At 39.4% G+C, this 13,855-nt stretch overlaps 1 protein-coding gene across 18 annotated transcripts in view; it reads left to right on the forward strand.

The window, feature by feature from the left end:
* The window catches only part of FAM13A (family with sequence similarity 13 member A), a 346,947-nt gene that overhangs the window by 208,281 nt on the left and 124,811 nt on the right, over positions 1-13,855 (forward strand). For all 18 annotated transcript variants that reach the window (XM_072755666.1, XM_072755665.1, XM_072755668.1 and 15 more), the window contains one exon: positions 2,430-2,593. In XM_072755666.1, the coding sequence (XP_072611767.1) occupies positions 2,430-2,593 (164 nt within the window). The remainder of the gene's footprint in view (positions 1-2,429; positions 2,594-13,855) is intronic.

Raw genomic sequence — 13,855 nt, forward strand, 5'->3', positions numbered from 1 at the left:
AGAGAGAATTAAGTCTGGATATGAGACTTTTTAGCTAACTAGTTTGAAATCTTACTGCTTTTTCAGTGTATTTTTCCTGTCTACTCTTATGAAAAATAACCACATGCCAAAAGGAGCCCCTTAATGAAATATATAATAGCATTATATTTGTACTTTTCAGGTGTTCTCTGGCTTATTTATCTCAGTATTTCTTTTTTTGGAAAGATTTATTTATGAGACAGTGAGCACAAGCAAAGGAAGGGCATGGGATCCCTGATAGTCTCAGTGGTTTAGCACCTGCCTTCAACCCAGGGCAAGATCCTGGAGTCCCGGGATCGAGTCCCATGTTGGGCTCCCTGCACAGAACCTGCTTCCCCCTCTGCCTGTGTCTCTGCCTCTCTCTCTCTCTCTCTCTCTCTCTGTGTGTGTGTGTGTGTGTGTGTCTCGAATGAATGAATGAATGAATGAATGAATGAATGAATGAATCTATAAAAAAAAAGTCAAGGGCAGAGAGAGGCAGAGGGAAAGAGAGAATCTCCCGCAGATTCCTCACTGAGCATGGAGCCCAGTGCAGGGCTCACTCCCAAGCCCCTGAGATCATGACCTGAGACCAAATCAGGAGTTGGTTGTTCAACCAACTGAACCCCCCAGGTGCTCCTAATATTTCTTTCATAAGTAATCTTGGCAAATATGTCAATGAACTATAGTTCATAATTTAATTTTTTTTTCGCCTTGCTTTCCTTGATTTTCATGAACTTATAAAACTTCTATGGAGAAATACAGTAGAACAATTCATTAGTAATCATCAGATTTGGACAAATTTCACATAATGTTAATAAAAGCTAGTTTTTACTGAGTGTTTACTTTGCGCTAAATATAGCTGCTAAATTATTTTCCAATGTTATTTTTGTGTAACCCTCATAGAGTTATGAATTTATTAAATATTTATAATTATCCCTATATTACTTTTTTAATTGCCTGTTATCCTAGTTTCTTGGTCAGTCACTGTCTTGGAAATATCTTGTAGTTGAATACTGTGTTACCTGACAGTATCAATTGGTTCAAAACTTTGCTAAACTTGATGTCTCAATTGTTAATAATATACATAAGAGGAAGAGAGTAACAGGGGAGAGGGGAGGTAAAGGAAGAGAATGAGACTCTAATCTCTGTCCCTAGGCATCTGGTTGAGGCTGTATAACCTAGAAATATAAAACAACCAGGGTGAATATATCAGATGACATGAAATCAAACGTAGATTTTATCGTGGCGCATTACAGGAATTCAAAGTTGGGAAAGGTCATTAAGGCCTGAGATTAATTAGAGAAGCCCCGTGGGCAGTGGATTCTTATCTCAACCTCAAAGGGAGTTAAGGTTTGGTCTTAGGCCACTAAGACCATCAGTGGCCACTGATGAATGGATGACATTCCAGTTGAAGGACAAGCATGAGAAAGCTTAGAGATGAGAAAAAGCTTCCAGGATAATAATTACAATTGATCCAAGGGTTTGAGTCTTTCCTGAAACTCTCATATGATTTTTACACAATTTTAGGAGAAGCTAAAATTGGCTGTATTCACATTCTTTCTGATCTAATATAAAAGCATGATGGGGATGCCTGGGTGGCTCAGCATTTGAGCATCTGCCTTTAGCTCAGGGTGTGATCCCAGGGCCTGGGATCGAGTCCCACATTGGGCTCCTTGCAGGGAGCCTGCTTTTCTCCCTCTGCCTGTGTTTCCACCTCTCTTACTCTGTGTCTCTCATGAATAAATAAATAAAATATTTTAAAAAATAAAAATAATAAAAAAAATAAAAGCATGATGGTATTTCTGGGGTTGGAGGGAATACATAACTTCAGATAAAAGAAGTCATTATACTTCATTTGGCACTGTGGGCTCATGTGTCCAGAAATATAAGAGAACTAAAAAGGTGGGTCTTTTCCTTAGTTAAATAAAAATGTATTAGACTATATGTTGCCCTAAAAAAAAAAGATTACAACAGAAACTGTTAGCGAACTGCTGTGTATTTTGCTTTTTGGTAGTAAATATAGAAATATTTTTGACATTGGCATCCTTCATTTCAATGGTTCTCAGCCCCTTTTTTTCACCCTGCCTTTTTCTACTTCTTCTTTCGTTCACTCCAGGTTGCCAGTCAGATATACTTTTATAATCTCTTTTTACACGGAATGATTATTCTAAGGGGAGCGGGGAGAAGGTGAGCCTGGCGAAGATTTATATCAGAATCCAGGAAAGAAACGTGGGCTGTTCCCCTTGAAAGTATGGGTGTCTCCTCTTCCCCGTGCCCCTTGCTATATGACAGTTCTTTTAAGGATTTTTGATTCAATACCTAGGTTGATTTTTTTTTTGGAATGTTGTTAATAGATTACAATAAATCATCTTTAATAACTTATTTTGAAAGATTTTAAAAATATCTCTCTCTTGAATTTGATTTTCTAGATCCCCAAATCCAGGAGTGAAGGGTCTATTCAGGCCCACAGAGTTCCACAATCAGAGCTATGTGATGGCCTTCCTCAGGTCAGCCTGCAGCTAAGTCGTAGAAAACCCTATTGGGATGACATGAGTTCAGCAGAGGATGCTAATGTTGCAAAGTTGGTATCCAGGTTAGCATGTTTCTTTTGTTTACATGTTACATGTTGTGTTGTCTTCTCTGATATTTAGGCCCACATGTTTGCATATATTTACCACTAGGGTCAGCAGGATGCAGATGAGTAAAGCTATTTAAAATCCATTCTAAGTTTTGAAAGTATTTTTGACTAATAGTTCTTATCACAAAAGTGTTCATGGTTTGTTGTATTTTATTTATATTTTTTGTTTATATTTTTTTAAAAATTTTAGTCAATAGGACTATGCTAGGCTCAGAGTTAAAAGTTAGTTACTTTTTGACTGCCTTTTCATAGTATGTTCAGCGGCCAATGTGATTTGCAATTAAAATGGACATCAGAGTTGTTACAAGGACCAACTGTCACTAACAAATTTTGGATGTAGCCTGTTAGCTCTTATGTTGCAAATTATACCTGAAAGCAGACCCCTTTGGTTTACTTAAAGAAGGCATGCAGTTTTCTTAAAATAGGTAAGATGAGGTCTGAATCTTATTAAATCTTTGTATATATAATTTTTCCTTTTAATAATTTTTAATCTTTTGTTGTAACTTAAAACCTATTTCTTAAAAAAAAAATCCATTGCAAGAGAGAGAGCTCTAGAAAATTGAAAGATATTTAAGACATTAAACAGATAAATAATATAGCTAAGGATGATACCACTTCGGATTGCATTATGAAAGCGGGAATTTCTGTAAAAGATTAAGAGAATTTAAATAGGAAGAAAAAGAAGGCCCCATCAGAAAGCATAATGGAGATATCATAAAACAGATGTCGTATGAGGAATTGCTTGGACATAAAGCTAGGAAAATGGAGTATGGTCAGGTCATTGAGGACCTTGAATGCCAACATGAAGTACTTTTGCTTTGAGTCTTTCCTTCACTGAACAATTGTTCAACACCTAACCTTGGATTCTTGGAATTGCTTTAGAACAGAGGATGCAGCATTGAACAAAGCGAACCAGGGCCCTGTGTTCATGGACCTACATTTTAGTGAGGGGGGCAATAGGAAAATACTTGGGGGGGGGGGGGCAGAAAGCCTGTGAAGCTCATTTCAGCTCTAATAAGTGAGGATATTAAGAAACTAAATCAGGTTAATGTCACGGACTCATGCAGAGACCATTTTAGTTTGAGTAGGCAGGGAAAGCCTAAGCTGAGTTTTGAAGGAGGAGAAGAGAGTGTGTGAAGGTTAAGGAAAGTGCATTTCTATGTAGAAGAACCAAGTGAGAGAGCTGGGCTTCATCCTACAGGTAATAGGAAGCCAGTGAAAGTTTCAGCTAGGTGGCATAGGTGATGGGAACCATGGTAAGTTGGTGTATTAGGAAAGTAATCTTTCATCAGCCTGCAGGATCAGTGGGACAGAGAGAGTTTGGAGGAAGTTATAGTATTGGTTCCTTCAACAGACATTAATCTTTATGAATATCTAGTTATGTGGCATTTACCTGCAATTCTGAAAATGAGAGATGTAAATCCTGCACTTGGGAAGACAGAGGAAAAGTGAATAAAATTGAATATGATTATTAAGCACACATATACTAGGTGCCCATCATGTACCAAACACTGAAATTGGCTGGTGATAAAGTCGTAGGTAAGACGTAGGTGCTCTTAAAAAGCTTCCAATACAGGACACAGCGTGCTGTGTGAGGCCAGAGGAAGACCACAGACTACTTCGGGAGAGGAGAGTCAGAGAAGGTTTCAGAAAGAGGGTGACTTGTGAACTAGGGTAAGTAGAAATTTACAGGTCAGGGGAATCAAGATAAGGGTGCTTCTGGGGCAGCCCGGGTGGCTCAGTGGTTTAGTGCTGCCTTCAGCCCAGGGCATGATCCTGGAGACCCAGGATCAAGTCCCACGTCAGGCTCCCTGCATGGAGCCTGCTTCTCCCTCTGCCTGTGTTGCTGCCTCTCTTTCTCTCTGTGTCTCTCATGAATAAATAAATAAATAAATAAATAAATAAATAAATAAATAAATAAATAAATCTTTTTTTTTTTTTAAGATTTTTATTTATCCATTCATAGAGATGCAGAGAGAGAGAGAGAGAGAGAGAGAGAGAGAGGCAGAGACACAGGCAGAGGGAGAAGCAGGCTCCATGCAGAGAGCTTAATGTGGGACTCGATCCAGGGTCTCCAGATCACGCCCTGGGCTGCAGGCGGCGCTAAACTGCTGCGCCACCAGGGCTGCCCCAATAAATAAATCTTAAAAAGAAAAAAAAGGGGAGGGGTGCTTCTGGAAGAAAAAAGGCATGTGCCAGAACACACAGGGTGATGAGGACAGCACGGAGGGAAGCTGCAAGTACAGCAGTGGATTCAGGACGCCTGGAGTTTAGAATGTAGGCGAGGCTAGAGGTGGCTAAGAGATTGCACTGAATATATCAGATCATAAATAACTGTACCCCATATTAAAGAGTTTGGATTTTCTTTTGAAAATGACAGAATGGGATTGCTGGAATATAAGGCAGCAAATGATCTAAGCAGACTTGTATTTTATAAAAGCTCCTATAGCACCAGTGCAGAAGGAGGGATTATGGATGTTGGGAGATGAGAAGGAAGGGCACGTAGCCAATCCAGTACTACCTGTGAGCCTCCTAGTTGAGGCAGATGAGTGTATGCTTTGAGGAGGGCAGAGAACAGGAGTGGACCAGTCCAGAAAGGGTTGGAGTTGTTTTGTCTGTTTTACTCCATTTGGGGTATTATAATATTTTAATGACTGAAATATAGGCGAGTATGTGTGCCTAACAGGCAGAGTCCATGGAGAGAAAAAGAAGCTGATTCCTAAGCTGGGAGGTAATGGAAAAAAGCATCTGGAGGGAATTCAGAAACCAGGGAGTAACACCCTGAGGAAGGCAGGCTGTGCGCCTGGTGGGCAGCTTTGTTGCTGGGGGTCCCCAGAGCGGTGCGTCGCCCCCACTGCCAAGGGGGAAAGGTGTCCTTGGTGGAGGAACTGGCCTTGAACAATGAGGAAAGTTCTGAAAAGAATAAGGGACACAGATGGAAACATTGAGCCTTTTTAAAAGTTTTCTTCTCTGGTTTAAATATCAGGGTCAGGTAGCTGGGTGATGAGAGCTAGTGCAGATGTTATCTTCCCAAATTACTTGGCAGAGAATTATGCCAGGATTGCCTTAAGAGGAATAATGAAAAGACAAATACACATTTTTGTTGTTTATATCATTATTTTTATTCATCCAGTCAGAAAATGAAAGGGAAAAAAAGTTCTTGCTCCTAAAGGTAACAAGAGCTTCCTGTTTGGAGAATGAATTTGTATTTCTGAGATACAAATCAAGAAGTGAGATTGTGGAGAGAAAGCACAGCTCATGTTGCTCTGGTGACTATTTGTTCCGCTGGTCAGCATATCTCTAGTTAAAACAAATGTGCTTTAATATTTATGAATTTTTTAATATACTTTCTAAGTTCACAAAGTACAGGCTTAAAGACTGACTCCTCTGCTTGGCGGCCTTAAAGATTTAGACAGAAGCCTTGCTATTCACCATCGTATAGCAGTAACTCGTCCAAGTTCTCCTCTCTATCCGTAATCTGTATCATCCCTGAAAAGATTTTACTTTTTACATACCTCTTAAGATATTGTGAGACAAATTGTCACAAGTGAAGATAATTAAATTTAACTAAAAATAAACTTAAAAGCCTTTCTATGTCTTTGAAGTCACAGAATGAATATTATGCCAATTTTCATTACTGGAGGGTATTATGCTGAGTGAAATAAGTCAATCGGAGAGGGACAAACAGTGTATGTTCTCATTCATTTGGGGAATATGAATAATGGTGAAAGGGAATATAAAGGAAGGGAGAAGAAATCTTGGGAAATATCAGGAAGGGAGACAGAACATAAAGACTCCTAACTCGGGGAAACGAACTAGGGGTGGTGGAAAGGGATGAGGGCGGGTGTTGGAGGGGAAGGGGTGACGGGCACTGAGGTGGACACTTGACGGGATGAGCACTGGGTGTTTTTCTGTATGTTGGTAAATTGAACACCAATAAAAATTAATTAAAAAAAAAACGAACTAATGAGGTGGTTTTCATTTGCATTTACTTTGCAGAACAAATTATTGGTTAGTTCATCAATTTTAAATAAAGTAAAAGTGCGTGTGTTTCCACTTTTTCTTTGACAGTTTATTAGTTACACCAGTCTTAAAACAGAAGGTTGGACATGTCTAATAAATATATTGTTGTGCACGTGTTATCTAATTCAAGATTTACTTTGGTTTACCATCTTTTTTCCAAGGAATTGTCAAAATTCATTTAACTAGGCTTTTCCTAGTATTGATCTTTCATTTTTCAGTTGTTCTTTAAAAAAGAAAAAGAGAAAAAGAAAAAGAAGGGAATTCCTGGGTCGCTCAGAGGTTTAGCACCAGCCTTCAGCCCAGGGCGTGGTCCTGGAGGCCTGGGATAGAGTCCCACATGGGGCTCCCTGTGTGGAGCCTGCTTCTCCCTCTGCCTGTGTCTCTGCCTCTCTCTCTCTCTTCTCTCTCTCTCTCTCTCTCTCTCTCTCTGTCTCTCATGAATAAATAAATAAAATCTTAAGAAAAACCAATTCAGCAAAATCTATTCTTGTTTGACCTATGATCTGGTGAGTTTGGTTTACTTTACAAAGCAAAAAATCATTCTGTTGGCACTTTAAAATCAGGGCACCACATTTATACTTCACAGTTTGGTTTGCAGCAGAGTTACCGTATCAGTTAACAACCATGAAAGAACTTTTGGTACTAAGATTTCCAGAATGTGAAATGTCCTGTGATTTTTTAAACAACAGATTAAAGGCTGATTCTTGGGCTTTTGAGAAGCAATTTTTGGCTAACAGTATGCTTTGATAGCTTTGAATGTTTAGAGTTGAGGGCTTGTTCAGTATTTTTCCCCAGGTTGTCTCACTTTGTCTTTTTCTTCTTTGTTTCAATTCTCCTGTGTAGTCTCATTTCTTCTTAAGATGTAGTTGAAAAAAAAAAAGATGTAGTTGAAATATGACTTGTTACCAGCACGTGTTCATTTTCTAGTCTTCATATAGTGGCAGCATAAATAAAAGCAAAGAGAGTAACACACTTAAAATATGATGCTTTGAGAGTCCAGAGAGGAACTGGATATCACTTACTGCTTATTGGCTGGCTTCTATCTTGGAACATTATTTTTTAAAATGAATCAATTCTTTGTATACTTCTATAATTGTCAAAAATTGGCACTGAGGATATAATCATATAAACAGTCATTTTTATAATCCTCATAGAATCTCTCACAATTAGAGTGAGTTAATGAGAAAAGCTTAAGGATAAGGACCTCTTAATTTTGTTAGAGCTTAGTGGACTAATCTGTTTTATTCTGAATTCCAAGCCAAAGACAGAACTATTTAATTCAGTGAAAGCATTAGCTAATCAATCCATATCATCTGGAACTCACAGTAGCAGTTACTGAAATACTGTTAAGAATTCTTTTTTGTAGGGGCACCTGGGTGACTCAGTTGATAAAGCATCTGACTCTTGATTTGGGCTCAGGTCATGATCTCAGAGTTGAGACCCAGCCCCGTGTCAGGTGCTATGCTGGGTGTAGAGCCTGCTTAGGATTCTCTCTCTCCCTTTGCCCTTCCCCCTGCCCTCTCCTTCTCTAAAAAAGAAAAAAAAAGGGGGGTGGGAGGGTTGTAACTAAGATATGTGCATTACTAAAATTCACAGCCGATTACAAAGCATAAATTCTATTCTGACATGCCAGCTTCAAAGGAGTCAATGCCTGCCCTTCTCCACAGTGTAAGCACAGTGTACAAGTTTGGTGGGTCAGAGGTATTCACAGAAATCAGAAGGTTATTGGACTAGTGCATCTCTCAAACAAGGCTGGAACATTCCAGTTCCTTTCACTACTCCTGATATTCTTGTTTCTTTTAAAGATACTGAGGAAGAAAATAACATGAAAAACTGTAAACATTAACCAGTATGTTAAGAGATGGGCTGTTTTAAAATTTTCCTGGAAGGGAAAGTTACATATCCATGCTCAAAAAGAAAAAGTTCTACTACAGGTAAAGTTTGAGATGTTAAAATGATTTGAGGCTTTAAGGATAGCTATCTTACTGTTTGTTTCAACATGTAAAATAGATAAGTGATCCTTTCATGTTTCTAGCCCTATATCACTTTCAGAATTTTTTTAATTTTAGAATTTAAATAGAGAACAGAATTAATTTTTTAGGTTTTTAGTTCAATAGTATTTATTGTAATGTTTTCTTTGAAAGGTAATGTATTTCTTTTGCTTTTAAGAAAATCACATATTTAAAGGAAAATCTCTAGTTTTGTTTTATAAAGTCAGAGTAAAGATGCAAGAAGCCATGTATTATATGATTCTGTTTATATGAAAAGTCCAGAAAAAGCAAGTTTAAAGAAACAGCAAGTTGAGTTGTGATCATCTGGGGCTAGGGGACCAGGAAGGGACGGAGATTAACGTAAATGCCCTGAGGGACCTTATTTGGTGGAAAAAAATGTTCTGAAGCTGATTTATGGTAATAGCTAGACCACTTGGTAAAGTTACTAAAAACCGCTGAACAGTAGACTTGAAAATATGGATCTTATGATATGTAAAGCATACCTCAATAGCATTGTTTTAAAAATACAAGTACCAAAAAAGCTAACAATTGCTAGAGGTTCACCTCTAGAAATGGTTATACTCTAACAAGAAAGTCACTTGATTGCAAATTGCTAAAATGCAACTATTGTTATACTGTAAATGCTATCTGCAGAGAAGGTTATATATGTTACATCTTAAGATAATTTGTTCCTTTATACTTTTCATTGACTGTAACAGAGTATGGTAGAAGGAATAAAGGTCAGGTCCTCTTGAAAGTTGATTCATAAGGAAGGAGAAGAAGATGGAGGAAAAGCTCTTTGGATGAGTGGAATCTGGAAGAATTCTAGTTGTGGTCTGCTGTAATCAAAGGTTATTGAATTGATCAGTATTTTATGGAGACATAGAAACAGAAAGAAAAAAGCTCCGCCATGTTGGGAGTTTCACCAAAAAAAAGTCATAGGTCCATTTTCAGAAGCAGAAGTTACCCAGTATGCATCTCTGTCAACAGAAGTTCATGGTCTCCTTCCCCCTAGTGAGTACCCTATAGAAACACCAACAAGAAAGGTTTGTAACTGGCTCATGCATGAAGAGATAAAGCAATTAAGAGTGATTAAAATGCTTTTATTTTCTGCAATCAGAATGAATAAATAGTTACCACTTTGCCAATTATTTATACCTAAATTAATATGATGAAGAATACAGAGCTAAAGAAAATGCCTTTGATGCAGTTATTTTTAACTTGATAGAGAAGTAAGGTAGACTACAGTAAGTCATTTTTCAATGTGTATTAAAGACAAATCTTTTCTTGAGAGAGGATTTCTGCCTGAGAGAGTTGTTCTGTTCTAAAAGTGCTTTCTTGTCCATTTATTCCATTTTTCAATACTTTTGAATTATGTAGGGAAGAGATTGTTTTTAGAAAAGTTTGAAACATCAGTGATAAGGCTTAAGCTCCCACTGAATCACTTGCTCCATTATTCTGACTCCTTCCTCTCTCCGCCTGGTAACTTCTATTATCGGTTTGATTGTATATTCTTCCAGACTTCTTGCAATGTATTTACCCAGGAATATATTTTGCATACTTTCCACTTTTTCTTTTTTTTTTAAGATTTTTTATTTATTCACTCATGAGAGAGGCAGAGACACAGGCAGAGGAAGAAGCAGGCTCCGTGCAGGGAGCCCGCCACAGGACTCGATCCCGGGTCTCCAGGATCACACTCTGAGCCAAAGGCGGTGCTAAACCACTGAGCCACCCGGGCTGCCCTCCACTTTTTAAAAAAACAATCTTCATCATACTAAATGTATTGTGGTGCTTCACATATCCCTGAAAATTCCCCATCTCATGCATGCTTCCCCATGTGATGTTCTTTTTCCTTTTCTTTTCTTTTTAAAAATTTTATTTATTCACAAGAGATACAGAGAGAGAGGCAGAGACATAGGCAGAGGGAGAAGCAGGCTCCTCACCAGAAGCCTGATGCAAGACTCAATCCCAAGAACCGCCCCCCCTTCCCCCATCACACCCTGAGCCAAAGGCAGATATTCAACCACTGAGCCATCTAGGAGCTCATGTCCTTTACCTTTCCTTCCCACCTCCAAATTCAGGGACCTTCAGGTCTCCTTCCTTGGACATCTGCTACCTCTCTGTCTCCTGTCCTTTCCACAGTGAATCTAGTCCAGCATGAGTTTTCAAATCAAGTATCGCAGACCTGAACTCAGTTCTAGGATTCTGGTGCCTGTCCACTCTCTCTACCTCAGCCTTTACCATAAACTCACCATACCAAACACAACTCAACTCCTGTTTCCCTCCTCACTTTGCTGTCGGTTTCATTCTCTCAAATACTAGACTCAGAACTTTTCAAAACTTTTTCTATAATCAATCACCAAATCTCATCAGTATTTTCATTTTCAGTATCTCCAACATCCCTTTCTCCATTTTCCCCCATGTGCTCTATTCTGAGTTAGGCCTCCATCACCTTGTGGTTACATAGTTACTGCATTTTCTGCATTCCACTAACCTGTTAGATCCATTTTCTTGACACAGATTGGTCCTATGCCTCTGTCTTCAACTTCTAACTCTATGCAAAGTCTTCTACAACTGTCTCTCCCATTCAGAATTCTCTACTGAGCCATACTCATACATGACTCTAACTAGTGGATTGCTCAGCCTAGTCCCTCTTGTACCTCAGACTCCCTTGCCCCCCGCCCCATCATCCACCCATAACCAGCCAATTCCCAAATGCTCTTTGACAATCTCACTGTCTTTATTTTGCTTTGTTACTACCCCACTCCTTAGCACCTCTGCAGACCCAAAAATTTTTAAAAGGTCATACTCCTGCTCAGGACTACTAGTGACTTACATGTGCCCACCCTACAAGAGATTCTTTGCTCTATCCTGTACTTATCTTTCCAGTTTCTTCTCCCTCAGTTCTATGCTTGCCTTTTTCTCATACCTACAGCCACCACATAACCCATACTTTCCAGGACTATCTATCCAGTTCCACACACTGGCACACTTTAGATACATTGCAGGTTTGGTTTATAGATGACAATAATAAGGCACATATCTCAATAAAGTGAGTCAAATGAATTTTTTTGATTTCTCAGTGCATATAAAATTTGTATTTATACTATTCCATAATCTATTAGGTGTGTAATAGCATTGTTTTTAAAACAATGTGCATATAAAAATTTAGCACTTTATTGCTAAAAAATGCTAACCATTATCTGAGCTTTCAGTGAGTCATAATCACTGATCACCAAACAAGTATAATAATGATGATGAAAAAGTTTGAATTATTGTGAAATTACCAAAACGTGACCCAGAGATATGAAGTAAGCAAATGCTGTTGGAAAAATGACACCAAAAGACTTACTCAACGCAAGGTTACCACAAATCTTCAATTTATAAAAAATGATGTATCTGCACAGTGCTATAAAGTGAAGCTCAGAAAAACAAGGTATGCCTGTATTCTCTTAAGATTAGACCATGTGTCTGTATTTTATCTTGATATTTGCTTTAAGAATTATAGAGCAAAATTACAAAATAGGAGGCTTCCTTCTCATTTTCCCCCGACAGCAACAGTGAATTGATGGCCATCCGTGGATGAAAGTGCCTTTGTAGGAGCTTCAGGATCTAGGTTAAAGGTTGCAAAACCCCAGTACAGCCCAAGACTGAAGAAGGCCATTTTGAAAAGGCGTGTCTGTGCCCAGATGGCAGGTTCCCAAATTGTAGTTTCATAGCTACAGACCCAGAAAACAGCCCAATCTACCTGCAGACTCAGCTACCGCTCCATTCAGCCCTGCTGTTGTTGCTAGCACCATCTTCCAAGGTAACAAGGTGGAGCCACACCTACCCATACCTTGGATAATATAGGACCACCAGCCTCAGTTTCAGCTGTGGACCCTAAAGGGGTCTGTGACCTAGCTCTGGCCCTTCTCAGCCTTAGTCCTTAAATAAGCCTTTCCTCCCAGAAACCCAGTGAGAGAGATACCCATCCATGTCCCCCGAGGCAGACCCTCCAACTTCAGTGTTTCTGAGGATCCTACAACAGTTGTGTGACTCCAGCCCCTCTCAGCTGTGGTCTGCAGGTAGTCCTGCCCTCCCAGAAATGTGATGGGAGACACAATGCCCAGAGGCAGGCCTGTTGCATTGTAGTCTGACCATATATCCTGAAGTGGCCTTGTGATCTAGCTCCAACCCCACTGGGCATGGTCCAAGGGAGTTCCTACCCACTGAATGAACTGGTAGGGGGCACACCCATCCATACCCCTGGAGGCAAGACTACAGACTTCAGCCCTGGCCGTGGACCTTGAAGCAGCCCAGTGATTCAGTCCCAGCATTTTGCAGGTAGTCGGGCTAGTTTTGCCCACCCAGGGAGCTGGCAGGAATTCTCCTAGGAACCTGGCAGGACCCACATGCATCTGCACCCCTAGTAACAGGCCCTCTATTTGCAGCTAACCCGTATCCCAGTACCAGCCCCCTTGACCAAAGTCCTGAAGGCAGTTCCATCACCCCAGGGATCAGGCCTGCTAACTGCAAACTCCCATTGTGGACCCAGCAGCAGCCACATGACCTGCCTCTAGCCCTAATAAACTGAAATTCCGGAGGCAGTTGCATCAGCCCAGGAACCCAACAGAAGAAGGTCTTTATGTGCCAAAACCAGTCTGTAAAGACCAGGAGAGGTGTTTGCTCTTTCAGATGCAAGATACCAACACAAGGCTTTACAGATAACAAAAAATTAAGCAAACATGACACCACAAAATGAAACTAACTAGTAAAGCTCCAATAGCCAAATCTAAATAGAGATCTACAAATGGCCTGAATTTTTTTCCCAAAAAAGCTCAGTGAGATACAAGGTAACACAGACAACTAAATGAAATCAGGAAATCAATACCTTAAAAAAAAAAATCAGCAAGTTTTATAAAGAAGTAAAAACCATAAAAAAGATCCAAACAGAAATCCTAAAGTCGAAGGATATAATGACAAAACTGAAAATTCGATAGAGAACTTCATCAGCAGACTTGATCATGAGGAAAGAATCAGCAAATAAAGATAAGTTATTTGGAATAATTAGAGGAACAAAAACAAAAAAGAAAAAAGGAAAAAGAATGATAAAAGCATGTGGGTCTATAGGATACCATCAAGTGAATGAAAATACTTCAACTTGGGAGGTCCAGAAGGAGAGACAGAAAGGGGAAGAAAGCTTATTTAAAGAAATAACAGC

Source organism: Vulpes vulpes, chromosome 4, assembly GCF_048418805.1.
Source record: "Vulpes vulpes isolate BD-2025 chromosome 4, VulVul3, whole genome shotgun sequence".
Lineage (NCBI taxonomy): Eukaryota > Metazoa > Chordata > Mammalia > Carnivora > Canidae > Vulpes > Vulpes vulpes.